Genomic DNA, 27,529 nt, shown 5'->3' with positions numbered 1-27,529 from the left:
AATAAATATATTGAATTATTTTCAAGTATTAATCATAATGTTGAAGAAAAGAAATATTAACCTTATAATAATATATAATAATACCAATTATTAATTATTCCTCTTCTAATTTAGATAATAATATAAAAATTACAGCATTAAGCATATTCGTATCATAATATATATTTCCATTTTTAAAATACTGGTTTTGTCTATGTTAAGAAATTTTCAACATTTTAAAACAATTGTAGGTATTCTTTTTTTTTATATTTCTGATCCTTATTAAGAATTATTTTCTAAAACATCTTTTAAATCTAATTTAAAAGCACTCATAAGAATTTGATTAAATATATAAGTAGATTTATCGTAAGTACAATTATTACTTAATAAATTATAAGAATTTAATGATCCAGTGGAATTAAATACAAAGTTTGTATTTTTTTTTAAATTAAAAATCATGTTAACATCAGGATCTCCATAATAACTTCTGAAATATCCATCTTTATGAAAAACATAAGGTGTATGGTGAATACTTTTTACTCTATTTGTAAATTTTCTTATCTTAAAATGAAAAAAAAAATAAATAAATAAATAAATAAATAAAAATTAATAATTATATATATATGTATAACGAAAAAAAAAAAGAATATATAAAACAAAATTAAAATTTTTCTTTAATTTTTACCTGATCATCAACAATTTTATTTGTATATTTATGTATTAAAAAATGAAAAAATGGAACGTAAGTCCTGTGGCCTGTTTCCCAATATATATTATTTTGCTGTAAAAAATAGGGATTTTCTGTATCAGCAGATTTTAATGAATTTTCAATCATTTCATCAATCTTTTCTTCATCCATTTTTTAAAAAATTCTTAATTTGTGATATTTTTGATAAATAAAAAAAAAAAAAAAATATAAATACTAATAAATCTTTTTTATAAATAATTATAAATTTAAAAAAAAAAAATTAAAGAAATCTATTATAAAAATATATATTTTTTATATCATTTTAATATAACAAAACTATTAATTATAATAAAATTAAAGGAAATATAATTCTTATAGATATATTAAATTATAATTTTATGATTTAAAAAAAAAAAAAAAAAAAAAATAATGTTCATAAGTAAACATGCATATGAGGCATATATTTAATTGCACATAAACTATATTTCTAGAATTTGTTTTTCGTAATTTTAGGATTTTTCTGGTTTTTAAAAAAATTAAAACAATTTGTTATATAAAACTCATTAGTTATTTTATAAAATTATAAAAGAAGAATATATATTAAAATTTAAATTATTCCAAAAAAAAATTTTATTTTTCAAAGTTAATTTTTTGTCTTATAATTTAGATGTATCATTTTTAAAGAATTTTTAAGTGTCAAAAAAAAAAAAAAAAAATATTAGGTTTAACGAATGTGAACAAATTTAAACAATAATAAGAAAACAATAAATAATAAATTAAAAACTTTATTGAAATTTTTTTAAAAAAAGAAGTAGCAATAATATTTATTAGTCTTTAATTAATCATTTTTTAAACTTAATACATTTTAAATACATTTTTTTTTTGTTCCATTTTTTAGAATTTTAGTTTTTTCTCCTTTTTTTTCATTTCAAAAAAATTTTGGTTTAATTGCTTTTTATTTTTTCGAATATATTAAATATTAATTATTTAAAAAAAAAAAAAATAAAAATACTTATCAATTATTTCTGTGAACATATTGGAGAATGGCAGAAAAAAAAATTGATGATTCTCCTTTTCTTTCAAAAATGGAAACTTTTGAAATTTCTGATAAAAAAAATAAGGTGTCAAAAAATGATATTAAAGATGAATATAAAAATTTAGAAAATGAATTTAATTTTGATGAAGAAAAAGTAGAAAATGATGAACAAGAAAAAGAAAAAATAAATGGGAAAAATAAGGATAAAAGAGAAATGAATATAAGAACTATTAAAATTGACAGAAAAAACTTAAAAAAAATGTTTAGTAGCCAATTTTTTACCCAAACATTAACTGATGATTCAAGTACTGATACAGTAAATGCATCTAAGTTAAGTAGAAAATATTTCATTTGTGAATTCTTTAAGAGATTTTTTATAATATTGTTATTTTTTATTACTTCCTTTTATGCAATATTTTATATATATGACAGTTATTTTTCAAAAAGACATATTTGTAATAATTTAGATTTATATAATTATAAATATGAAAATGAGGTACGCTTTATTCAAAGTATTAGTAATAAGAAATATTATATTTTTACAGGTATAATAGGAAATATTTTAAATTAATATATATATATATATAATATATTATTTTATTAAACAATTTTCTATAAAATTTTATATCTTTTTTTTTTTTTTTTAATAATTTTATTAAGGAAAATTTCCTTTTGATGTTATAACATATAAGTTAAGAAAAGATGTTTTAAAAAATAGCATGAATGAAGAATTACAAAAATATAACAGAGATAGACAAACAGAATTTTATGAACAAATCGAAAATTTAGATGATCATCAAATTCAGATTTTGTCTTTTATAAAATATAATAGTAAAATGAAATGTGAGAAAAAAATTTTTGATTTATATAGCCCATTTTATTTGAAAACAACCGAAGCCAATATAAAAAATTATGATTATATATCAAGTGAAATTAATTATAATTTTATAACAAATCCCTACAACATTCCAGAAAAAAAAGTTAGCATATTTATATATATATATATATATAAAATAAGACTAAAAAACAATTTTTTTTTTTTTTTTTAGTTGTATATGGAACTTTTGAATTTTATAAAGAAAAATGAAAATCAAAACAAAATATGTTTTATTACTTCTTATTTAAAATCATTAAAAGAAGACGATAACTTAATTAATAGGATATTAAGTGAAATAAATTATACTAACGATAGCTTCACAGAAGATGCAAATGGAAAGGATGAACAAAATCAACTTAGTAAAGATCCACAAAATAATAAAAGATACTTAAAAAATGGGAATTTAAATAGTGAACAAAAATTATCGTATCAAGATAATTCAAATATTTATAACAATAACAATAATAATAATTTGAATAGTAACAATAACAATAATAATAATAATAACAATTTTGGCAATAATAATAACAATTTTAGTAGTAATAATAATGATTTTAGTGATAATAACAATAATAATAATAAAATATCTACAAAAAAAAAAATTATTTTTCTTTATGATTCTTATGGTTAATATTGAAATTTAAGAAAAAAGAATTATTAATTTATAAAAATAATTCCTATAACACTTTTTTTTTCTTCTATTTTTTTTTATAGATAATAATTTGGTAGATTTAATTATTGCCATTTATAATATGCAGTATGGAAATACATATAATAACTTAAAAGAGCATTGGGAAGAATTAAAAAAAAAATTTAGAATAATACATCCTGAAGAAATTTATTTATTTGAATGGTTAATAAAAATATTTAAAGTTTTCATTTAAATTTTCATCATTTTTATTTTTTTAATCTTTTTTTTTTTTTTTTCAGGTATTGTTTAGCTATAAATTACAATATAATAGAAAATAATAATCAATATAAGTTAAATTGTGTTGATCTTTTAAAATAAAAAAAAAAATAAAAAAAGGAAGTTTTATCTGTTTGATGGTTTTGCCCATTCCACCTGAAAAAAAAAAAAATTATATTGTGATGATAAAGAAAAAAGGTTAAAAAATATATATGTGTATATATTATATTTTAAATTTATTATTTTGATTTTTTACACTCAAGAGTAGGTTTTCAAATCCGTGTCTATTTAATTTTTCAATAGCTCTCTTTGCTTCTTCTCTTTTAGAATATGTTATAAAAGCAAAACCTTTTGAGTTTTGTGTTTCTCTAATAAGATTAAAAAAAAAAAAATAAATAAATAAATAAAACAATTATTGCAACATCATTGCTATGCAAAAATAAAAAAAAATTTGTTTGAAGAAAAAATAAATTTTATTAAAAATACGCAAATATATTATTTACTTATGCTTGGCTAAAAACATTCTAACAATGTTTCCTACTCTTCCAAATAAATTAGATAATTCATTTTCCTATTTTTAAAAAAAAAAATTATAATATTTTTATTGATTTTAAAAAATATATAAATATATATATATTTAATTTTTAAGTAATAATTTAAAAAATATATGAATATATATATTTAATTTCTAAGTGGTAATTTTTTTTTAAGTATTTTAATTATATTAATTTTTTTTTTTTAATTACATTAACATCTTCACTTAAGTTCGTTACACGAACAGTACATTCTTTATTTTGAGTATCCTATTAAAAAAATTAAAAAAAATAAAGTAATATAAAATATAAAAATTAAAAGAAATGAAATTAAAATTTTTTCTTGTATATTTTTAAAAAAAAATTAAAAATGTTTTATGCAAAAACATTAAGCTTACGTGTGATCTGTAATATAGTCCGTCTCTTCTGGTTGCAGTTTTACTAGTATCTTCAGCTTTAACTTCCTAAAAAAAAAAAAAAAAAAACATTGAATTAATATGAAAGTAAAATAAAAATATATACTAATAATAAATATAATTGAGAAATTTTATACATCAACTTCTTCATCTTTCAATATTTTAAATCTATTTTTCAAATCTTTTGTTGTTTTATTTGTTTGTTCAGCAAATAAATAATCATATTCAGCATCCTTTAAGAAATCTAATGGATTATTTTTTGGGACTTCTATATTTATTACATCGGTAGGTTCAACTGTAACCGAATTATGCTGAAAGAAAAAAATTATTACACAAAAACATTTACACAATATTTTTATACAAAAACATTTTATATGATATGAATTATAATAACTTTAAAATATCAATAAATAATTTTTCTTTTATTTTTTTTTTATATTACATTGTCAACATTAAATTTTTTTAAATTAAGTCGATTATTTATTTCTTTATTTAACTTTTTTTTTATAACAACTTCTTTAATTTTCTTTGTTACCTAAAAATATATATTTAAGATAAATAATGTAAAAACGAGATAAAAATATAGAAAGATAAAATTTTTAAATAATATTTTTATTTTTACTTTGACTGTTTGCTTTTTTAAGTTTTCAGAATATTTAGTAACAACTTTTATTCCATTTTCGTAGTTTGTAAAGTAGGATAATTTCTTATTGTTCTCTAAATCGTCATCTGCATCTATATCTTCCCATTTTTTTTCTTTAAAAAATTAAAAAAAAAAATTTGAAAATTTATGTATAAGATAAAAATATGTTTCCCTTTTATATATGTTTAAAATTCTATAAATATATGTGTTAGTCATTTATTTTATCTATTTTTTTTTTTTAATTACTATTTTCATTATCGATTAATGATTCATCATCATCTACATCAATATCTGCCCACTTTTTTTCTAAGGTAAGAAAAATAGAAGAAAAAAAATATATATATATATATATATATTAAAAATATTTTTTTGTTTTTTTTGGTGTTTGAGATATTGTATAGGCTTTTTTTGTATATTTACCAGTTTGTAACATCTTTGTAAAATTTTTCTAAAAATCTTGATATATAATTATATATTTTTTTTACTATTTTATTTCTTTTTTTTATTATATCTTTTTTGTTAGATATTATTTCATTTTTTTTTTTTTTAAATAATTATAATTTTCATTTTAAATGAATATATATACATTTTATTTATTTATTTATTTTTTTTTTTTTTTATTAGCAATGTATATTTCAGAAGCATGCTATCATTTTTTTTTTTATAGGTTTTTTTTAAAGTATAACAAAAATGAAAAAAAAAATTTCATATTTATTAAAAAGAAAAATGAACTATTAGCAAATAAAAAAAAAAAAAAAAAAAAAAAGATAAATAAAATGTATTAAAAAATGTGTTTTAAAAACAAAAAAATATCAAATAAGTTATTTAAAAAAATTTATAAGAAAATAATTGAGTATATGAAAAAAAATAAAAATACCATAAGCATGATACTAAAAACTTTTCAGTAGTTATTTAATTATCTTTTTAAGTATTTGATAAATGAAAGTAATTTATATAAAAAAATTATTCAAATAATAAAAGAAAAAGAAAAAAAAAAAGTTGTATTTAAAAAAAAAGGATATAAAATAGGAGTTAAATATAAAATAAAAAGTTTTGTACTTTTAAGTTATTCTTACTGACACATAAGTATTTGTTGATAAGAAGCAGACAAAATATTTGTGAATCCTGAAAATAAAATAAAAAAAAAAAAAGGTATAAGAAAATTATAATTAAAAAAAAAAAATTTTTTCAAGGAATTTAAGTGAACCTGAAAATAATATATCTTGAGGAACAAAAAAAAAAAGAAAGTGAAAAATTTTATAAAAATATTTACAGGGTGCTATTAATATAAAAATGGATAAATATAAAAAGAAGATTTTAATATTCTTTGGATAATTGGCATATTTATATAATATGTAGAAAAAAATAGAAAACTTAATTACTGATTTAACATCACCTAAATAATAAAATTGAATTAATTGTTTTATTCTGTCTAGTAATAAACTGCTCATTAATGGATAATCTACTTCTAATCTCAACAATAATTTTTTTTTATCAATATATCTTAAATCATCTATCTCTTTTTTTATTTTTTCTAAGCTTATATTGTTGTTTTTTAAAGTATTTTCAAATTCTTTATCAAAAGACTTAAACGATTCAATAATATCAACATCTTTTATGATATATTTTTTTTCTTCTAATTTTTTTAATAATTTTTTATATTCATTAAGAAGGGTTATATATCCAAAATATTTTAGTTTATCTTTTAAATTTCGAATTTTTTTATTTTCCTTTTCATATTCATCATTTTTTTCTTCATTAAATATGTGTGGAAGTATAGGTATAAGACGAAAATTTAACAGCTTTATTTTCTTATCTTCAATTATATTTTTTATAATTAAATCATCATTTAATGATTTATTTTCATATAGTATTTCTTGAAACATTGTTGGTATTCCATGTAAATTTTCAATTTTTTTTTTTAAATCCTTGATGTTAGCCTTTTCATCTATTGATAAAAAAAAACTTTTATGGAAAATATCTGACTTATCATAATAAGTAATCATTATATTATATTTCTTTACATCATATTTTTTTAAATTATTTTTATTTCTAATTGTTTTAACTGGTGTATTAGAGATATTCATGAAATTATTCTTTATTAGTTTACTTTTATCGTGTAATTTAATACTTCTACATATGTATGTTACAAAAAAATAGAATAAAAAAATAATACAAAAGTTTAAGTTAAAAATCATTTTAAAATTGTTTTTTTAATATTCAAAATAAAAAAAAAATTTATAAATAATTTTATTTTTAAGTAGATACCTTTTTTATTTACATTTTTTTTTTTTATTAAAATTATTGAGAATGTGAAAGGTTAAAGATTTATTAAAAATGTCATTGCATTGTAATACTACATTAGTGAAAGATAAATTTAAGAACTATTAAGAAGTAAAAAAAAATATATATTGAACATTTAAAATTTTAAAAATTTATTTTAATATTTAAGGAGAAAAAAAAAAAAAAATTAAATAAAATAAAATAAAAAGGTGATTCTTAATATCATATATGTTTAATAACGGAAAAAATAAGAAAAAAATTAATATTTCTATATCTTAAGAATGTTTATTAAAATAATTGAATATTTCATATTGCTACATAGTATAAAATAATAGGTTTTTTTTGAATTTTTGTTTTTAGAACAATTATTCCTATAGTTCAAATGAAAAATATTATATTTTAGATTTTTATATATAAGTGAAAATTATTTTCTATGAATAACTATTACTTTTTTTTTTTTTTCTTAAAACTTTATACTACTGTTTTTTTAAATATATATCATACAATTTATTTTTAAAAATATTAACTACATATCTGGATATAAGTCTTAGCTTAATTTTCTTTTTTTTTTTTTTTTTGTTATAAAAAAAGAAAAAAGTATTTATGCTATAATTTAACATTTTTGTAGTTAAAAAAAAAATAATGTTATTAAATTTTTTATTTACCATTAGGACAAATTTTTTTGTATTGTTATAGAAAACTGAAAAAAAGAATGTAAGAACATTTTTTAAATTTGAAATAAATGTACACAAAAAAAAAAAAAAAAAAAGTAAAAGCATATTTATATATCTTGTTAAAGTTTATATAATGCTTCTATATTAGAATAATTTTAAAAATATGAAAATTAAATCCTATAGAATTATGTATTATATTTTTAAAAGTTCAAATAAATATTTATAGATTATATTTATTTTTGATTCAAATTTTCACTAAAATGGTCTTGCACTTCTTTTAAAATGTCATTTTTTAATTTAACAAGGATTTTGTATTCTTCAAAAAATGATGGTAAATTTGATATACTTAGAGAATCTAAATTTTCTGTTTTTTCAAAATTTAAGTTTAAGGATTCAATTTTATTGGCAATATTACTGTATAAGTTTTTTTCGTTAGAAAGCTTGATTAACTCATTTAATTTACCAGCTGCTTCTTGTAACTTTTTGTTACTTTCTTTAACTTCATTTAAGTATAATTTCTCAGCTTCTGAAACTTTTTTTTTATATTCCTCTTCTGATATATTTAAAAAAGTAGTTTTTCCAAGTTCTTTAATAAATTCAATACCACTGCAAAATTGGGTAAAAGAATAAGCTTCTTCAGATACAAAATGGCTAGGATGTCTAAAATTTTGAATATATGCAATGTTAGAAATTAATTCAGGTGGATTTGTCTTAATTATAACAAAAATTAAAACAGGTAATACTTCATCGGCACATGGTAGTAGCTCATCATCACTTTCTATTATTGTGTCAATATTTAAATACTTTTTAGAAATTTTTAAATTTTCATTTAAATTGTCATTAGAATTATTAAAATTATTATTATGAGTATCTTTTGGTTCATTTTCCTCTAAATATTGATAGTTACTTTTATTTTTAATTTCTTCTTGATATTCAAAGTCGTCTAAATTTTCATACGTTGTATTTTCTTTATTATTATCTCCGTTGTTTCCTTCAATATTTTTTTTAGAATTATTAATTTGATTGTTTTCTACAATGTTTTTTATATATTTATTTATTACGTCTTGCTTATTTTTTTCACTTACATTATCATCAAGTTTATTTATATTATATTCTTTGTTGCTATTTAGCATTTTTTTTTTATTTTTTTTATGATTTTTTTTAGCTTCGAAGAGAACTGAAGTAACAATACGACAACAATTTAAAATCATAATTAATTTATCATTAGGTGCTTTCATTTTTTGTATTCTTAAAAGCTCTCTTTGTGCAATTTGTAAACGATCTAAATTTATTTCTTCAATAATTTCTAAATGTTTCAGTTCTACCCATTGTAAACAGTTTATTTTTGTGTATATTTTTTCATCTTCATCTTTATCTTTAATATCCATTTGATACAGGTGAAAGTATAATTTCTGCATAATAAATTTTTCATAACCTTCTATTATCATATTTATTTGATATTTATTTAAATTTTTATAAATTTCTGAATTTAGTAAGATGGGTTGTGTTTCACTTATAAAATTGTGAATTTTATTTGCTGCTTTTTCTCTATTTAAATTTTGAGGAAATTTTAAAATAAAATTTTTTACTTTTTCAACTACATCTTTACAAGAAGGATGTTTTAGGCTTTCTAAAAAGTTATTGTATAAAGTGTTCGGTCGTTTTTTAATTACTGAGTTAGCTTCTAAAGTATTATCACTATTTATATTTTCTTTCGGTGGAGAACTTGCAGATTTTTCATCTGATTCATTGTTAATGATTATATTTTTTTTTAATATATTCTCCTTTTCAATATATTCGTTTTGTAAGAAATCATTTGATGCATCGCTGAATAATTTTTTTTTTGTAAAAAATTTTTTCTTAGATTTTTCATCATCTTCATCGTAAGACTTTTTTTTCAAATTATAAAAATTAGTTTTAATTTTTTCATTTTCATTTTTTTTATTTAATTTTAATTCATCAGATTTTGCATTTTCCTTTTTTAACATTTTTCTATTCTCCACATTTTTTTCTGGTACATCTTCATTTTTTTTTGAATCATCTCTTTTTATAAATGATATAAAGATATCTTTAAATTTTCGACTTTTTTGTTGAACATTTGTTCTATTTTTTATTGTACTTTCATCATATAAGTTTTTTATATTTTCTTCTTTTTCATTTTCTTCAGTATTATTCATATCTTGTTTAGTATATATACTTTGATCTGTTTCTTCATTTTGCAAAATGCTTCTATTATTTTTAATTTCCTCTTTTTCTATATATTTACTTTTTTCATTTTCTTTCTCTTTTTTTATTCTTTTTATAAATCCATTTTTTGTCCAGTCCTTTTCAGCATATTTTATCTCTATTTTATTTTCATTATTCTTTGTTTCCATCTCTTTTTCTTTTTCAAAAGACTTTGTTTCAATTTCTTTCTTTGAAGAAGTGTGGTGATTTTGATAAAATTCTTCTTGAGAATAAATATCTTCAGAATAAGATTTACTTTTACATAGATTTATTTTATCTATTTTTTCTATACAACTTTCATTTGAAGCGTTTATATAATTATTTTCTTGTATTTGGTTAACCGATTTTTCGTTTTTTATTTTCTTTTTCGAATAATTATTTTGGTCTATTTCATCAGAGTAATCAATATTTCTGAATGGCATGCCACAATCATTGGGAAGTTCATTTTTGTGTTTATTAAATTTATTTAAATAACTGAATGAATTTAATTTAACATTTTCTGTATTCGAAGAATTAATAATCATCTCTGTGCTATTTTTTTCTATAATGCCTTTTTCATTATCTCTATTTTCAAAATAATTAGTTATATTTATTTCAATGTCTTCTATATTTTTGCATTTATTTTTTGTATCAGGAGTATTTTTTTCTTCTGTTAAAGTAGTGGCAAGAGTATTATTAGTATTTGCTTTTTTACATTTTTTTTCGTTCATTTTCTGCTTTTCAATTGTTTTTTGATTAATGCTATTGTTCTGTTTTAAAAGAACTTTTTTTTCTTTTTTTTTTATTTTATCCTTTGGAGATGACTCTTTTGAAGAACTTAATTGTTTCTTAGAAGTTTTTATTTTTTCCTTTAAATTATTTTTTATGTCAATATCATAACTAAAATTATTCTCATCAATTTTTTTTACATTTATTTCTTTTGTATTTTTGTTGTTTAAATATTCCTTAATTTCATTGAAGAATTTCTTTTCATCACTAACTTTTATAGTATCAAGTATATTTTCATCAGATGAAGTGGAATTTTTTTTTTTTTTTTTTCTTATTTTTTTCTCTTCTGTATTACTATTAACTGATAATTTGCTTATGTCTTTAGATTTGATATTTTTATTTCCTTGGGAAACACTTTTACTGTCTTCTAAATTATCTGATAATGTTAATGAATGTGTTAAAATATCACTGATACTATTTTTTTTTTTTTTTTTCTTTAATTTCATATTTTTGTCATCAGATATTGAGTAGTTTACAATATTTACGGAGCTTTCTATAGAACTGTTGCTATTCATACTTTTTTTTGCAACACTTTTTGCTTTTTTTGTATCTATTTTATCCTTACTAGATAATAAATTAAGAGATTCATTTTTTTTTTCATTTTGATTGTACTTAACATTTTCGCTATTATTGGATTTATTGATATCCTCACCATTGCTATTTGTATATTTATGAATAATATTTCCATCAAAAGAATGGCAATCATTATTCTTGTTAGTATAAGTACTATTATTATTCATACTACTAGCATTGTATGTTTTATCAGTTGTTCCACTTGTGGTATCAAAATCAAAATTACTATTATCATTAACAAAAACATTATTCATCTTTTTTTTTAAAATAGATTCATGAGTATTCACTTTTTTATTACAATCTTTTGGATCCACATTTTTACTAGTTTCATTATTATTTTCTCTAGAATTATTATTATGAATTTTATTTTGTTCATTTGTACTAGTATCTTTATCATTTTTATTTTCATTATTTAAATTGTTTACATCTACATTTTGATATACATTAACATCAAAATTACTATCATTAAGAGCATTATTTTCATTAGATAAATTATTACTTTCCATATCATATTCATTAAAAGTATACTCGGGATATTCCAATTTAAGACTGTTTTTATTTAGTGTTATAATATTATCTTCATTATTTGTAAGTATATTAGAATCAATGGTTTCCTTATTACATTTGTAATTATAAAAGTTGGTTTTTTTACCTTTTGTTGAATTATTATTAGATGAGAAATTTTTATTATTTTCCCATAAATCCAATTTAGGATCTATATCAACTTTTTCATCAATATGTAATTCTAAGTCATGGCTGTTATTTATATTTTCATTTATTTTATAAGAGTTATCAGAGTTTCTCATAATAATGTTATGTTCTTCATGCGTTTTGTTTATGGAGATGTTACTGATATCTGATTCAAGCCATAAAGAATCATTAAATGCATTTACAGTTGATTCTCCATTTATTTTTCCATTTTGAAGTTTTTCGTTATTTGGTTTCTCATTATTATCTTCGAAATTATCAAAAAAAAAGTCCATATCATTTATATTTTTGACTACTTCATTATTTTTATTTAAAATTCCCTTATCATGGTTTTTGTATGTAAGCTCATCCCATTCATTACTAAAAATAAAATGCTCATCATATTCAATTTTATCATTCATTTTATTTCATAAATAAAACTTTCTATTTTGTTATTATTTTATATAAATGCATTTATGTATATATGCATAAATATATATAATAAACCTTTAATAATAATAATAATATTTTTACAAACTTTATTTTTGAGAATGCTTGCACATCATAGCATTCTTTAAAATAAAAAAAAAAAAAAAAAAAAAAAAAAAAAAAAAAAAAAAAAAAAAAAAAGGGCTTATAGCATATAAATAAAATGAAAATAATAATTAAAAAAAAAAAAAATAAATGTAATTTGAATGAAAATGAAATAAAATTAAGAGACATATAGAATAATAAGTATTCATACAAAACTATATACATAAATTAATTTATTTGTTTTTATATTAAAGAGGTGAATGTATTATTAAATTACACTTTTATGTAACAGTGCTTTGCGTATTTTTTTCGTTATCTTAAAACGGAAAAAAAAAAAAAATTAGATTATTATACTAAAATATCAAAAAGTTAATATTCTTAAAGCAAATTATACGATACTTTAAAAAAAGAAAAAAAAAAGTATTTAAAATCAATTCGCACACATTACATAAAGAATAATTAAAGGGGGAAAAAAAAAATTTTTAATCAATCAAAAAAATTAATTTTAAAATAGTTTATTAATGATAATAAACTTTCGAAAATTCCTATTATCTGGAAAAAAAAAAGAAAAAAAAAAAGAGTAAGGGCGTTATTTTTTTAAAAGAATTTATATGAAATAAAATTTAAGGAGATTAAAAAAGAGTGCTATATATTAAAAAAAGATACGATATATAGCAAATATAATTTTATTTCTTTTTGCTACTTTTTTTAAGCTGTAGCAACTAATTTTAAAAATTACGTTGTTACTTTATAAAAGTATATTTGTTTTATAAAATAATTATTTTATATTAGAAAAAAATTATAAATTTTAATTTTATATCCTTAAAAAAACTAAAGATTTCCACATTTTTTAGAAGTTAACATACTATTGCATATCTCAAAATTTTGGAAAAGTTTAATTCTCGTATTAAAAATATATTAAATTAAAATAAAATTATTATTGTGAAGACAATTTTGTATTTTTTTAAAATGTATTATTGTTCGTTAAATATTTAGAAAATGATAAATTTTAATATTTCGTTCATTTTTTTTTATTAAAAAAAAAAAAATACATGCTTGTTAGTTTTTCTTGTATGCTCACATTCAATTTAATTTAAATTAATTTTTTTTTTTTCCTGGAATTTTTATTTAAATTAAAAAATAACTTTTATATTGTATAAATAGTTCTATTTTATTTTTAATATAACAATTATAGAAGTATTATATCTAAAACTAAACGTTCTTTTTTTAATGAATAATTTTAATGTGTTATAATAAATATCATTTTATTGTTTGACACGTCTTCTAGGATATTTTCTGTAATAAATTTTTTTTCATTATTAATGGTGATACATTATCCATTTTTTATATTATTGAACACTAATTCTAAAGAAACAATTTTAACAAATGTTTATAAAAAAAATAATTAAAGAAATAATTAGTTGCTATTTAGTTACTTTACTATGCATAAGCTATCTTTTTCTTTTTAAACAAAATGAAGCTTTAAAAAGTACAACATATAATAGCTTAGTTATTCCATTAAGAGAAGGGAAAACAAATTACTTCGGATATGTTAATACACGAAATTCTATGTTAAATAAAGAGAAAAATAGCTTCATAAAATTAAAAAATGATAAAAAGTTTTCTTCGGATAATAAAAAATTGAACTTTAGGAATGGTTTTAATAAAAAGTTAGCATTTAAATTAAAGGAAAATTTACAGAATAATATGAATATAACTGAAAAAGAGTATGATGCAGCAATTATAGGTTGTGGGGTTGGTGGCCATGCTGCAGCAATAAATGCTATGGAAAGAAATTTAAAAGTTTTGATTTTTGTGGGGGAAGAAAAAAATATTGGAGGAACTTGTGTTAATGTTGGTTGTATACCAAGTAAATCTTTGTTATATGCAACAAATAAATACAGAGAATTGAAAAACTTGGATAAGTTGTATAATTATGGTATTTATAGTAACTTATTTTTAAACAAAGGAAACAATGAAATGGAAAGTAATCAGTTGGTATCTGATAGTTTTAAAATGAATATAGATAAATTAAAAGAATATACACAAGGAGTTATTAACAAGCTAAGAAATGGAATTTCACACGGGTTTAAAAATTCAAAATTTACTAAAAATTCTGAACATGTTCAGGTAATTTATGACCATGGTGAAATAATTGATAAAAATACTATAAAAAGTAAAAAGAGTGGAAATAAATATAAGGTAAAAAATATTATTATAGCAACTGGATCAGCCCCCAATATACCTGCAAATGTTGAAGTAGATGAAAGAAGTGTATTTACTAGTGATCATGCAGTAAAATTAGAAGGATTGAAAAGTTATATGAGCATTATTGGAATGGGTATTATTGGCTTAGAGTTTGCAGATATATACACAGCACTAGGTTCGGAAATTACCTTTTTTGAATATTCCTCTGAATTATTGCCAATAATTGATAGTGATGTAGCTAAGTACTTTGAAAAAATATTTTTAAAAACAAAACCTGTAAATTATCACTTAAATACAGAAGTTAAATATATAAAAGCATCTAAAAATAATAGTCCTGTTATCATAGGATACTCAGAACGAAATGAAAACAATGACAAATCAGAAGTTAAGGAACTCTATGTTGATAGCTGTTTGGTTGCAACGGGGAGAAAACCAAATACGCAAAATTTGGGTTTAGAAAACATGAAAATACAAATGAACAGAGGCTATGTTTCAGTAGATGAATATTTAAGAGTAAAAAAAGAAAATAATGATATTTATGACAATATATTTTGCATAGGAGATGCCAATGGAAAACAAATGTTAGCGCATACAGCATCTTATCAAGCATTAAAAGTAGTTGATTTTATTGAAAATAAAGAAAGAAATAAGGTAAATGATTCTGCAAAGAGTAATTTAAATAAACCTATATTATACAAAAATATACCATCTGTGTGTTATACAAATCCTGAATTAGCCTTTATTGGTTTAACAGAAAAGGAAGCAAAACAAAAATACCCTGATAATGTTGGAGTAGAAATTTCTTATTATAAATCTAATTCAAAAATTTTATGCGAAAATAATATTTCTTTACATGGTAATAAAAACAATTCATATAATAAAGGACAATATAACATTAATGATAACACAAGTGGTATGGTTAAAATAATTTATAAACAAGATACAAAACAAATTTTAGGCATGTTTATAGTTGGTAATTATGCTTCTGTTTTAATTCATGAAGCTGTATTAGCAATTAATTTAAATTTATCAGCATATGATGTATCATATATGGTTCATTCTCATCCAACAGTCAGTGAAGTTTTAGATAGTGCTTTTAAATCTATTTCAAAAATAAGAACTCATTAAGAAAAGATTTATAATTCAAAGAATGGATTTTATTATTTTTCACATAAATTTTTTTTTTTTTCATAGTTGTTTTAAATTAAATTATTCATATTTTTCTTTGTTTATTCTTAATGCATATTTAATTTTAAACATTTCTGTTTTAATGTATATTTTTTTCTATATATTTATCTGTTTTAAAATTTATATATATATGTATATATATAATATAATTGTTAATTTATATTTTTATTTATTTAATTCTTAATTCACTTTAATGTTTGTTTTTTTTAATATAGAACAAATTATATATTATTAATTATATTACAAAGTTTTTATATCACTTTTTTTTATAATAGACAAAAATTTTAAGACTATTTATATATTTATTATCTTTTTGAATAATTGTAATATTTTTTATTTAAAAAAAACTTATTTAATAATTACTGATATGCAATTTCCTTTTTCTTAAATCAGTTTTTAATTTAGTATTTATATAACAAAATTTAAGTGAATATTTTATGTATAAAAAGAACATAAAAGAATAAAATAGGATTATATAAAGATAGTTATTACTAAACAAATAAAAAGTTTAAGCTATAATAGTTATACTAAAATTATAAAAAAAAATTTAATTAAAAAAGTATAATCTATAAAATTAAAAATATAAATAACTGGATATTTTATTTTCCTAGAGATTTCGTCATGATTTTATTTATATATTATTTAATAAAAAAAAAATAAATAAATAAATATTAATGAAAATATTTATATAACCACATAAACAAAAAAGATAATATAAACTTAAGAATGAATTAAGATTATATATATCAAAACATTTTATGAAATAACTTTATCAAAACGTTATTTTATTTTTTTTTTTAAATAATTCATTTGAATAATTATTTTAATAAAATTAAAATATCTATCATAAAAAATTAATTTTTACAAAAAGCAAGGAATTTAAATATTACAAGGCTTAAAAATATTAAAATTATCATTAGAAGTAGAAACCACAACTCCGGGAAAGTTTGGATGAAATTTTGCTTCAGTAATAAAATTTTGATTTAAATGCTCAAATAGTAATTGATCAGGATATTTAGAAAGAGAATATTCTAAAGCCTCTGATTCTACAGATAAATCCCAAATAGATATGGAGTCATCTAAGCTTGATGCTAATAAGACATAAGTATCTTTAGAATCCCAACAAACTGAAGTTATTGGTTGCTTATGAAAATTTAATTCAGCTACAGAATTTTTAGTATTTCGAATATCCCATATTTTTATTAAGTTATCATCTCCTCCTGATGCCAATAAAAATTCTGAATTTTCATTCCATGATATTACATTGACATCATTAGCGTGTGCATTTTCTATATTTATATTTGTATTATTGCTATTATTTAAATTTCTTACATCTAATATTCGAATGCTTCTATCTGATGAACAAATACTAAATACATCTCCTAAACCATTCCCTTTTTTACACCATTGTATATCTTCTATACTAAATTTTTTATTTATTTTACTATCAGCATATTTTTTAAAATCCCAGTATTCATAATTCCATTTATCTGAATTATCAGGTAGCCATAAATATAAATTCCCATCATTATCCCCAGTTAATAATTTTGCTGCATGAACATTATTCCAATCTAAGCTAAAACCTTCATTAGAATGCTTTTGAAATACATGTAATGGTTTTTTTTGAACTTCTTCATTATAGGCACGATCATCTAAGTTTTTTATTTCATCAGAAATTTCATATATGTATACATTGCTATCTTCACACCATGCTGCAACTAGGGAATTAATCTTTTTACATACTTTTATTTTATTTATACATCCATATTCATGTTTTAAAGATTTACAAATAACGCTACTTTTTTCATCAAGGGAATCATTTTTCACTTTTTTTTTTTTCTCCATATCATTTTGTTCATTTAAAATTTCATCATTCTCTTCATCACTTTCACTATCATCATTGGAATTTTCCGTATCACAATTTTTTAGTTTATTTAAATTTGACCATTTAATTACGTAAATATTATTTAATTCACTTTTATTTGCTTGGGACCCTCCAACACAACAAATATCAATAGGATAATTTAAAATACTGTTATCTATTTCATTGTTTGTTTCTTTTTTTAATTTTTTAGAGGAATCATAAGATGAGTTTGGCAGTATGAAATCAAAAGATAAACATGGCCATGGTGTGATTGGACTGAAAAACATGTCATAAGCAGTTTCATCCATTTCTATACCCTCATTCATTGTTACGATTAAAAATAAAATAAAGAAAAATTTTATTAATTATAAAAAGTAATACATTTACAAATATATATATATATACTGCAATGTATATGAAGAGATAAAAATAAATTCAAATAAGTAGATATTTATAAAATTTTGTTTTTCCTATTCATTGAAGTGATTTAAAATGACGAAAATTAAAAAAAAAAGAGTAATAAATAAAGGAAAAAATATTTTAAATTAATAAGAATTTTATTTAAATATATTGATAGTAATAAAAAGAAAAAATAACAAATAAAGTATTAATTTGTATAATTTTTTTTTTTTTTTTAAATTACTAGTGTTACAATAAATTTTTTTAGATAAAAAAATTCCGGTTGTTGAGGATTATATATTTTTAATTTTTATTCAGAAAATATATAATTAGTAATGATTGAAATTATTTATTAAATTTATATATATATAATATATTTTTTTTTTTTTTACAAAGATTAAAATTATGAAAATATTAATTGGCATTAGTGGAAGTATTGCTGCAATTAAGATTTCTGAAATAATCGAAAAACTCCAAGAACATTGTAAAATAAATAATATTTCTGTCGAGATAAAATACGTCGCAACTAATATTGCTTATGAAAAATTTTTGAAATCTTTTAAAGAAAAAATTTTCTTAGATGAAGACGAATGGTTGTGGCAAAAAAGGGGAGATACTATTTTACATATAGAATTAAGAAAATGGGCAGATATTTTTATAATATGTCCTTTGGATGCTAACACTTTAGCTAGTATATCTAATGGGATTTGTTCAAATCTTTTAGTTAATATAACATAATCTAAATAATAAAAAAGAAATATTCCAATTATAACACAAGATATTCATAAATATATGTATTTATATATTTTTTTTTTGAAGACTTGTATTTGCCGATGTTGGGATTTTAAAAAAACTTTTTTGGTTTTTCCATGCATGAATACATATATGTATAATCATCCGATTACAAAAAAACAAATTGACATAATTTCTTCATGGGGAATAAAAGTAATAATCTAAAAAAAAAAAAATGAAAAATTTCATTAGGAGAGAAAATTTTTTTTTTATAATAATTATTATTTTACAAATAATTTTATATTATATTTTAAGGTAATTGATCCAATAGAAAAAGTATTGGCTTGTGGTGAATATGGTAAAATATTATTCTCTATAATTTACAATTTTTAAAATATATTAAAATGTTCTTAAAATTTTATAATATGTTATTTTTGAAGGTGTTGGAGCTTTACCTAATGTAGAAAATGTCATATCTGAAATAATGAAGTATTTACAATAGTAGAACATTTAAGAGAAAAATGTTTAAGTAAAAAAAAATAAAAAATTATAATATGAAAGTTATTAATATATATTTTTTATAAAATTGAGAAAATTTATAAATAATAACATTTGATAAAATAAATTTTTTATAGTTAAATCTCAGCTATATTTTTTATTATAAAAAATATACTAAAATTGTTAATTTTTTGGACATATGAAATTATGATATAAAAAAGTATATTTTAATTTTCTTATACTTTCTTTTTATACTTATTTTATATATATATATATATAGATTGTATTATAGTGAAAAATTAAAAATTATAATGGATATCAATGGAACAAAAATATTTTTACTGAAAAAAAAGGAGAGAAAGAAAAATTATAAACTAGAAAGATTTATATTTTCATTAAAAAAATTAACGAAAAAAATTGGTAAAATAAAAAGATTAATTCAAATATTTTTATATTTTTAATTACTAAATATATCCATATATATTATTGGTTCAAATTAACTTTTTAAAATTTTAATAATAGAATTAAAATAAATATATATATATATACACACATATATATATTCATATGTAAATTTTTATTTTTATCAAATTATGTTTTTTTTAAATTATTAATTCTTTCTTCTAAATTGGAAATATTTATATCTTCATTTTTTTCATTTTGAACTGTATTAACCGCTGGAATTTCCACTAACTTAGAATTTATTTGTATTCCTAATTCATCTAAAACTTTCGCAACAATTTCATCTTCTTCTTCTATCATATCAATATCATAATTTAATGTATCAAATAAATCATCAAGCATGTCTTCTTTTAGTGATACTTCATTATTTTGTTTTTGAAATTCATTTATAGATGTATTAATATCCTTCAATTTAAGATAACTATTAACTCTTTTAATTAATTTGTTTATATCTTTTACACTTTTACTTAATTGTTCAGAAGATTTTACACTTTGTAATTTTATTTTCATTGAGAATAAATGAGATTTAATTTTACTATATTTTGAAACAGTTTGTTTGATTTTAACTAAATCTTTTGCTAATGTACGAACTAAAGTAATATCATTTTTTTTAGCATATATTTTAATATTTTTTTCAATTTGTTTTTTTTCATTTTCTAATTTAAATATTTCTCTTTCTAATTCCCTTATAGATCTGTTCAAGTTTCTTTTTTCTTCCCGTAGGCATTCTTCTAAATTTTTAGATGAAAATATTCCCATATTAAATATAATTTATAATATTTTATAAAATATTTCAATTTTTTTTTTTTTTTTTTGTAATATTCCCGCTCTTGGAAAACTTTAATATATTTTTTTTTTTTCTTTTTTTTAATAATAATTTAATATAAAAAATTCATAATATACAAAAACTTGTTTACACACTTTTCTCATGATAAATATTTCTTCTTTACATATATTTACAAAATATTTTTCTTGTTCTTGTTTTTTTTTTATTTTTTTAATGATTTTATAATAATTTATTCTAATTTGTTTTATTTTATTTTAATCTTTTTTTTTCCTTTTTTTTTTTTGTTTATGATATATTTATCTTTATTTTTTCTATGATATATTTATTAGCTTTAACTTTTGCTCAATGCTAATCTCTATTTTATTTGTATCTATATCAATGTATCAATTACCTGATTAAACTTTTTTAATGTTCAATAGTGAAATGAAAAGTTTTTTAAATAAAAAAAAGTATTTTATTAATTCTTTATAAAATTTAACCATATATATTTCTATTATTAATTTTAAAATTAAAAACTGTATATTAAAAGTTTTTTTTTATTGTAATATAATTGATGCTAGACATTCATTTCATCTTTTTTTAAAAGCATTTGAGAAATACCATAAGAACTTTGATATAATAATATTAAATTAAAAAAGAAATATATTTGTTTTTTTTAATTTTTATGAATTTTTGAAAATAGCAATTTTTTAATATTATCGTTACTTTACTATATTTAAAATTTTTTTTTTATTTAGGATAAATTGGTTATTTTTTTAAAAAATTTATTAATTTATATGATTGTGGAGATATTTACATTTTTATATGCTTCGAATGTTATATTTATAAAAGAATTAAATTCTAATATATTTTTAATTATTCTAATTCATGAATTTTTTAGTTACAGTTTTACTGTGTATTTTTTTTTTATATAAATGAGTTCTAATTATTTTTTTTTTAATAATTTTTTTTTTAGCAAATTTTTCTTTTTTGTTAATAAAGTTTACACAAAATATATATTGTATGCTTATAATAAAAATTAAAAAAGTGTAAACCAAATTTCTTTTTTTTTTTTTAATGAATGTCTCTTATTTTCATATACTTTATTTTTTTCTTAGCACAAAATTCATAGAGAAACTTTGAGATTTTATTTTATCAAATATGTTGAAAAAAAGAAAAAAGAAAAAATAATTAGAAAAATTGTAAAAATTGAAACTTTATATTATTACCATTAAGGGTGTTACAAATACAAATAAAAAAAGAAAAATTATATATAGTTAAACTTTTTAAAAAATATTTAAGGACTTTTATTTATTAATGAATTCAAAATATAATAAAAAAAGATATAACAACAGGATACTTTAATGAGTATATATAAAAATATATTTTATATATATATATATATGTGCTTTTTAAAGTATTTGCAATTTTAATAATATCTTTGGTTGGTATTAATATAAGATTGATTTTGATAGTATGGTTGCTGAACAGCTGAGGATTGGACAAATGGTTGTATTAAGGTAGGTTGCGATACAATTTGGGGTTGTATAATTTGGGGTTGCATAATTTGGGGTTGTATAATTTGGGGTTGCATAATTGAGGGTTGGATTATTTGAGGTTGCATCAAGTTATGTTGTGTCATCATTTGAGGTTGAATATTTTGAGTTTGTATATATGAAGGTTGTTGCAATAATTGCTGCATATTCATCATATCATTTTCATTGTTATTCAAAGTATTATGATGATTGTTTCTTCTATAATTAGATAAATTTTTGTTGTAAGTAGAATTATTACAATTATATGTTTCATTCAAATTATAATTTGTGTATCTTTCTTCTCCACATGACATACTTCTTCTTTTATCCATTTTATTTTTATGATAATATGAATTTTCCTCGTTAGTTCTCCTAGCATAATCAGAATATCCATTTTCATGGTAATATTTCTCTTTTCTATATGATTCTCTATTATATGAATCATTTAATTCATTTTTATTTTTATTTTTATTTATTTGTGTGTCTTTATTTTTACTATCATTTCGATATTTCCTATCTTCTTTTTTTGAGTTATGATTTTTTGAATAATTTGATGAAGTATAATTTTTTTCTAAATCTTCATAATTGTCATGAGAAGAATAAATACTATCTTTTTTTGATTCTTTTTTAATATATTTTTCTCTTTTTCTTTTATGTTCTTTCTCTTTTAGTCCCTCTTTTTTTTGTTGTTGTTCTTTTCTTTTTTGTTCCTCTCTTTTTTTTTCTTGCTTTTTTCTTTTTTTATTTTCCTCCTTTTCCATATCTATTTTGAATTTTTTTTCATTTTCTAATAATTTTTTATATCTTTTTTTTTTTAATTCTTCTTTTTCTTTTTTTTTTTTTTCATATTTCATTTTCATAATTTTTTTTTTCTCTTCATTTCTTCTTTTTCTTTCTAAGTTGTCTTTGTAGTTTTGATCAATTAGTTCTTGATCTTTTCTAAATTTTAAAAATATTTTGGAAAATGATCTTTTTATTTTTTTTGATATTCTTTTTATAAATCTCCATATTTTACGTGGGATTCTTTTTATCCCTCTTACCAAATCTTGTATTTTCCAAAATATTAACATTCTAAATGTTTTCAAATTATGATACCATTTTAATTTGATTATAACACTTTTACAAATAGGAATACTAGGAATTATAAATATAAAGAAAGCTAAAAGGAAAAATAGAAATATAATAATTTTTATAATATTTTCAGATTTTGTCATGAAATAAATAATTTTTTTTTTATAAGTCAGAAAGATATCTTCTACATCCTCAAGAAAATCTAATTTTTTTAAATGATTTTCTAAAATTTCATAAGGTACATCATATTTAAGAGGAATATTTTTAATAATATTTCTATTTTCTTCTTTCTTAATTTGATTTGCATCTATATTAAAAAGAAAGTATTCTTCTTTATTGCTGTTTTTACTTAATCTTTTTTTTTTTTCTATTTCTTCTTCCTCTGTTTTTTTTGTAATTAAAACATTACAAGGAGTTATTAGAAGATCAGCAATAGGCTCAAATTTTATAGTTGTTGTATTTTCGCATTTTTTACATAAAAATATTGTTTTTTTTAATTGTGAAGGATCTTTAACAATTTGTTTTTCGCAGTTAATGAATATACTTAATTCTTTATCTACATCTTCTTTATTCCATATACTTATATATATAGTACAAAATTTATCCAATTCATTATTAAAATCATAACAATTACTTAAACTATGAACAAATGAAACAGATTCTCCTTCATTATTTTCTTCAAAAAGTATATTTAATTTTTCATTATTATGTGATTTTATGTCAATAAAATTATGAGTTTGTTTTTCTATACCAAGATAATAATTATCCTCTAGATATTCTACAAAATCTTTTGTTTTATTTACCTTACTTTTAAATTTTTTCTTATTTTCAAAATCCACTAATTCTTTCTTTTTCTTATCTAGTTCTTTGTCTTCATTTTCTTCTTCATTTTTTATGTTTTTTTTTGTGTTTTCTTCTATATTCTTCTTTTCATTATTTTCTTCATTTTCATTTTCACCTTCTAAATGGTTCTCTTCTTTTTTTTTTTCATTTTCATTTTCAATTTCTTCTTCATTTTCTCGTTTTCTTTCTATGTTATTAGTTATATGTGTATTATTCTGTAAACTGTTTCCACTATTATATTTATTCAAACGTGATTTTTTTATCATAAAAAAGGAATAATTGTACAATAACAATTTTTTAGGATCTATTTTTTTTTCTAAATTTAAAAAATAATTTAGTTGTTTTTTGAAACAATAATTTCTTTTATGTGAACAAAATCCTTTTTTTTGTTTCCATATAAATGGATATGGAGTTAATTTATTGCATTCTTCCCCTTTTTCATCAACTTCATCAGAATTAACAACAACAGAATTCTCTAAAATAGTATTGTCTTAATGTGAGAGAGAAAAAAAAAAAAAAGAAGAAAATAACCATATATTAAAAAAGTTAAAAAATTTTATTATTTCTAAATAAAATTGCAATATTATATCATTTATCCTTTTTATAAAATATAAAAAGTAATACCTATAAAAGAATCTTTTAATGTTATCTGAGATATATAAAAATAAAAAAAAAAATAACATAGTTATAAAAGAAAATGATATATTAATGTGATATTATGAGTAAAAGTATATTAATTTTTTAATTTTAGTTTATTTTTTACTTTTTCTCTAAATGTATCTATATCCATAAAAAGATAGTTTCCTTCAATATAATCGTTCTAATATATAAATATATATATAAATATTTTTTCTTATATTTAAAACACAGGAATTATTATATACAAGTTATTTTATTTTATTTTATTTACTTTGTATGTTTTTTCAACATTAAACTTTAACTTTACATTAAATACTTCTAAAAAATAATATTTTAGATTATTAAAATGTTTTTTAATGAAATTTTTTTTTTTAAATTATCTTTTTTTTTGTTAATTTCAAACCATCGTCAACTTCAAAGTTAGAAGGATCTAACAAATAAGTCTTTCTTTCTAATGCTGATTTATCCTATTATAAAAAAAAAAAAAAATTGAACTATTAAAAAAAATGTATTTCTTTTAATTTAAAGAATTTTTGGAATTTTTACGTTTATATTTATAAAGTATTCGTCATTTAAGTCTAAGTAAAAAAAAGAAAGAGAAAAGTATATTTATGAATTTGTCTTATTTCATTGAGAAGATAAAAACAAGATACCGAATTGTTGTAAAGTGACATTTAACATAAAAAAGTTCGAATTTTGTTGAATGAAAAATCCATAATATTTTTTTCCACTTTTTTTTAAGCAAGATAATTCTAGAACAACATCTTGATCTACATAAAAAAAAAAAAAAAAAAATTTTATTTATAAAAATTATTAATTATTATATGAAAAACGTTTTAGTAAAAATAAGAAAAAGGAAAATTAAATCTGTAGATACCTTTTTTATTACAATAAAATTTTTCTTTTTTGTATTTTAGATACGAAAATAATGGGAAAGTAAGAGATTGATGGCGATAACAACAGAAACAACTTTGTTGATTATCTTTATTTTCATAAATTTTTTTCTTTTCTTCACAAAATTCTTTTAGGTTTTTTTTATTTACTTTTTTTTTTTTATATGATATTAAGCGTTCGTAATATTTCAAAGGTATTTCCTTTTGAAAAAAAGAAAAAAAATATATAATATTTTCTATTCTTGCACTTAATTTTTATTTTAATGGAAGTATAAATTCTAAAATAATATTCATTAAAAAGCAAATTTTTTTTTTTTAGTTATTGATTATTAACAAAAAGATATTTAATAGGATAAATAACAGTTGCTTGATAAATTTCTTCAACATATAAAAAAAAATTTTTATATGGAGATCCTTCTGTTCTATAAACTACATATCTTTGTTTCTATTATATTTAAAATATGCATAAATAAATAAAATATTTTATTTATTTTATTGATTTATTTATTTTTTGTTTTATTTTATTATATTCTTATTTTATTCTACTATATTTTTTTATTTATATCATTCTATTTTATTTATATTTTATTTTTATTTTTTTCATTTTATCTTTTATTGACATTCTTAAAATATAAAGTATAAGAGTTATCTTTGTTAATCGACTTAAAACTTTCAGCTGTTATTAAGGAAATATTTAGTAATAAAAAAAAAACGGCGAAATAATTGTTCAGCGCACTCATGTAGAACTATTTTATTTAAAATAATTATGTTGTATTATATGTTATTTAATTTTTTCTAATATTAATTAAAATAATAATAAATAGCTTTATATATTTTGTTCTTATAAAAATCATTTCCTATATCCTAAACATTTATTATTCATATTCACATTTATGTATCTTTTCAAAAAAAAAAAAATAAAAAATAAAAATTACATAATTTTTTTTCTTCTAATTAACTCTTTTTATACTATATTTCATATTATTTTTTTTTTTTTTAGTATATTATATTATTAGAAGTTAGACTTATTTAGAAAATGTAAAAATTAAATAATATTACATATAAATATTAAAAAGGAATACTTATTTTTTTAATTTCATTACTTTATATTCTTAATAATTTCATATAGATATAAGATATACAAAAAAAAAAAAAAAAAAAAAAATATTAAGAAGTCTCTACTATTTCTGAAAATATATAAAAAATGTGTGTAAAAAAAAAATAAAAAAAAAAAATTATTTTATATGCACTTCAAGCAGAGGTATTTCATATTCATTAGTTTTAGTCATTTTTAAATGATGTTATTGAAGCAGGAAGATGATGTTATTTTAGATGTAGTAGAAGTATTATCTTTAATATTTATGTATATTAAAATTTAACAACCTTGTATATAAATATAAATTTATAAAAAAAAAAAAATGTTTTTAAATTTTACAAAAAGAAAATATCATGGAATCGTATATTTTTAAAAATTCTCATACGTTTGTCTTAATGTAATAGTGAAAAAAATTCTTTAGGAGAAAAAAAGTATATTTATATTATTTTTATTGTTCCTTTTAATATTTTTGGAATTCTAATAAAATTATTAAAGAAAATTATAAGGAGAT

General features: G+C 18.6%; 10 protein-coding genes across 10 annotated transcripts; 3 read left to right on the top strand and 7 right to left on the bottom strand.

Moving 5' to 3' along the window:
• Window positions 1-261: 261 nt before the first annotated feature.
• On the bottom strand, window positions 262-838 carry PRELSG_0508600 (conserved Plasmodium protein, unknown function; the record flags this gene model as incomplete). The annotated part of the gene is made up of 2 exons (XM_028675339.1): window positions 262-540; window positions 665-838. 2 exons carry the CDS (start codon window positions 836-838, stop codon window positions 262-264), a joined length of 453 nt encoding a protein of 150 aa, XP_028531937.1.
• An 872-nt stretch (window positions 839-1,710) lies between these two features.
• Window positions 1,711-3,589, top strand: PRELSG_0508500 (conserved Plasmodium protein, unknown function; the record flags this gene model as incomplete). The annotated part of the gene is made up of 5 exons (XM_028675338.1): window positions 1,711-2,248; window positions 2,364-2,683; window positions 2,753-3,206; window positions 3,295-3,433; window positions 3,511-3,589. The coding sequence occupies 5 exons, from the start codon at window positions 1,711-1,713 to the stop codon at window positions 3,587-3,589; spliced, it is 1,530 nt and encodes a 509-aa protein (XP_028531936.1).
• Window positions 3,590-3,613: 24 nt separating this feature from the next.
• Window positions 3,614-5,512, bottom strand: PRELSG_0508400 (eukaryotic translation initiation factor, putative; the record flags this gene model as incomplete). The annotated part of the gene is made up of 10 exons (XM_028675337.1): window positions 3,614-3,643; window positions 3,744-3,855; window positions 3,991-4,058; window positions 4,234-4,290; window positions 4,419-4,484; window positions 4,574-4,747; window positions 4,879-4,971; window positions 5,059-5,192; window positions 5,326-5,385; window positions 5,500-5,512. 10 exons carry the CDS (start codon window positions 5,510-5,512, stop codon window positions 3,614-3,616), a joined length of 807 nt encoding a protein of 268 aa, XP_028531935.1.
• Window positions 5,513-6,151: 639 nt separating this feature from the next.
• Window positions 6,152-7,277, bottom strand: Ub (ubiquitin, putative; the record flags this gene model as incomplete). The annotated part of the gene is made up of 2 exons (XM_028675336.1): window positions 6,152-6,204; window positions 6,287-7,277. 2 exons carry the CDS (start codon window positions 7,275-7,277, stop codon window positions 6,152-6,154), a joined length of 1,044 nt encoding a protein of 347 aa, XP_028531934.1.
• Window positions 7,278-8,269: 992 nt separating this feature from the next.
• On the bottom strand, window positions 8,270-12,712 carry VPS9 (vacuolar protein sorting-associated protein 9, putative; the record flags this gene model as incomplete). Its single annotated transcript, XM_028675333.1, has 1 exon — window positions 8,270-12,712. One exon carries the CDS (start codon window positions 12,710-12,712, stop codon window positions 8,270-8,272), a length of 4,443 nt encoding a protein of 1,480 aa, XP_028531933.1.
• A 1,498-nt stretch (window positions 12,713-14,210) lies between these two features.
• Window positions 14,211-16,160, top strand: aLipDH (dihydrolipoyl dehydrogenase, apicoplast, putative; the record flags this gene model as incomplete). Its single annotated transcript, XM_028675332.1, has 1 exon — window positions 14,211-16,160. One exon carries the CDS (start codon window positions 14,211-14,213, stop codon window positions 16,158-16,160), a length of 1,950 nt encoding a protein of 649 aa, XP_028531932.1.
• A 939-nt stretch (window positions 16,161-17,099) lies between these two features.
• On the bottom strand, window positions 17,100-18,410 carry PRELSG_0508000 (nucleolar preribosomal assembly protein, putative; the record flags this gene model as incomplete). The annotated part of the gene is made up of 1 exon (XM_028675331.1): window positions 17,100-18,410. One exon carries the CDS (start codon window positions 18,408-18,410, stop codon window positions 17,100-17,102), a length of 1,311 nt encoding a protein of 436 aa, XP_028531931.1.
• A 478-nt stretch (window positions 18,411-18,888) lies between these two features.
• On the top strand, window positions 18,889-19,717 carry PRELSG_0507900 (phosphopantothenoylcysteine decarboxylase, putative; the record flags this gene model as incomplete). The annotated part of the gene is made up of 4 exons (XM_028675330.1): window positions 18,889-19,206; window positions 19,303-19,428; window positions 19,531-19,573; window positions 19,656-19,717. The coding sequence occupies 4 exons, from the start codon at window positions 18,889-18,891 to the stop codon at window positions 19,715-19,717; spliced, it is 549 nt and encodes a 182-aa protein (XP_028531930.1).
• Window positions 19,718-20,304: 587 nt separating this feature from the next.
• Window positions 20,305-20,934, bottom strand: VPS2 (vacuolar protein sorting-associated protein 2, putative; the record flags this gene model as incomplete). Its single annotated transcript, XM_028675329.1, has 1 exon — window positions 20,305-20,934. The coding sequence occupies one exon, from the start codon at window positions 20,932-20,934 to the stop codon at window positions 20,305-20,307; it is 630 nt and encodes a 209-aa protein (XP_028531929.1).
• A 1,436-nt stretch (window positions 20,935-22,370) lies between these two features.
• On the bottom strand, window positions 22,371-26,662 carry PRELSG_0507700 (conserved Plasmodium protein, unknown function; the record flags this gene model as incomplete). The annotated part of the gene is made up of 10 exons (XM_028675328.1): window positions 22,371-24,880; window positions 25,015-25,039; window positions 25,154-25,210; window positions 25,301-25,347; window positions 25,433-25,496; window positions 25,576-25,607; window positions 25,683-25,799; window positions 25,919-26,123; window positions 26,284-26,367; window positions 26,543-26,662. The coding sequence occupies 10 exons, from the start codon at window positions 26,660-26,662 to the stop codon at window positions 22,371-22,373; spliced, it is 3,261 nt and encodes a 1,086-aa protein (XP_028531928.1).
• Between the last annotated feature and the right edge of the window lie 867 nt (window positions 26,663-27,529).

The sequence above is a fragment of the Plasmodium relictum genome (assembly GCF_900005765.1).
Source record: "Plasmodium relictum strain SGS1 genome assembly, chromosome: 5".
Classification (NCBI taxonomy): domain Eukaryota; phylum Apicomplexa; class Aconoidasida; order Haemosporida; family Plasmodiidae; genus Plasmodium; species Plasmodium relictum.
This window is presented reverse-complemented; position numbering and strand designations above follow the sequence as displayed.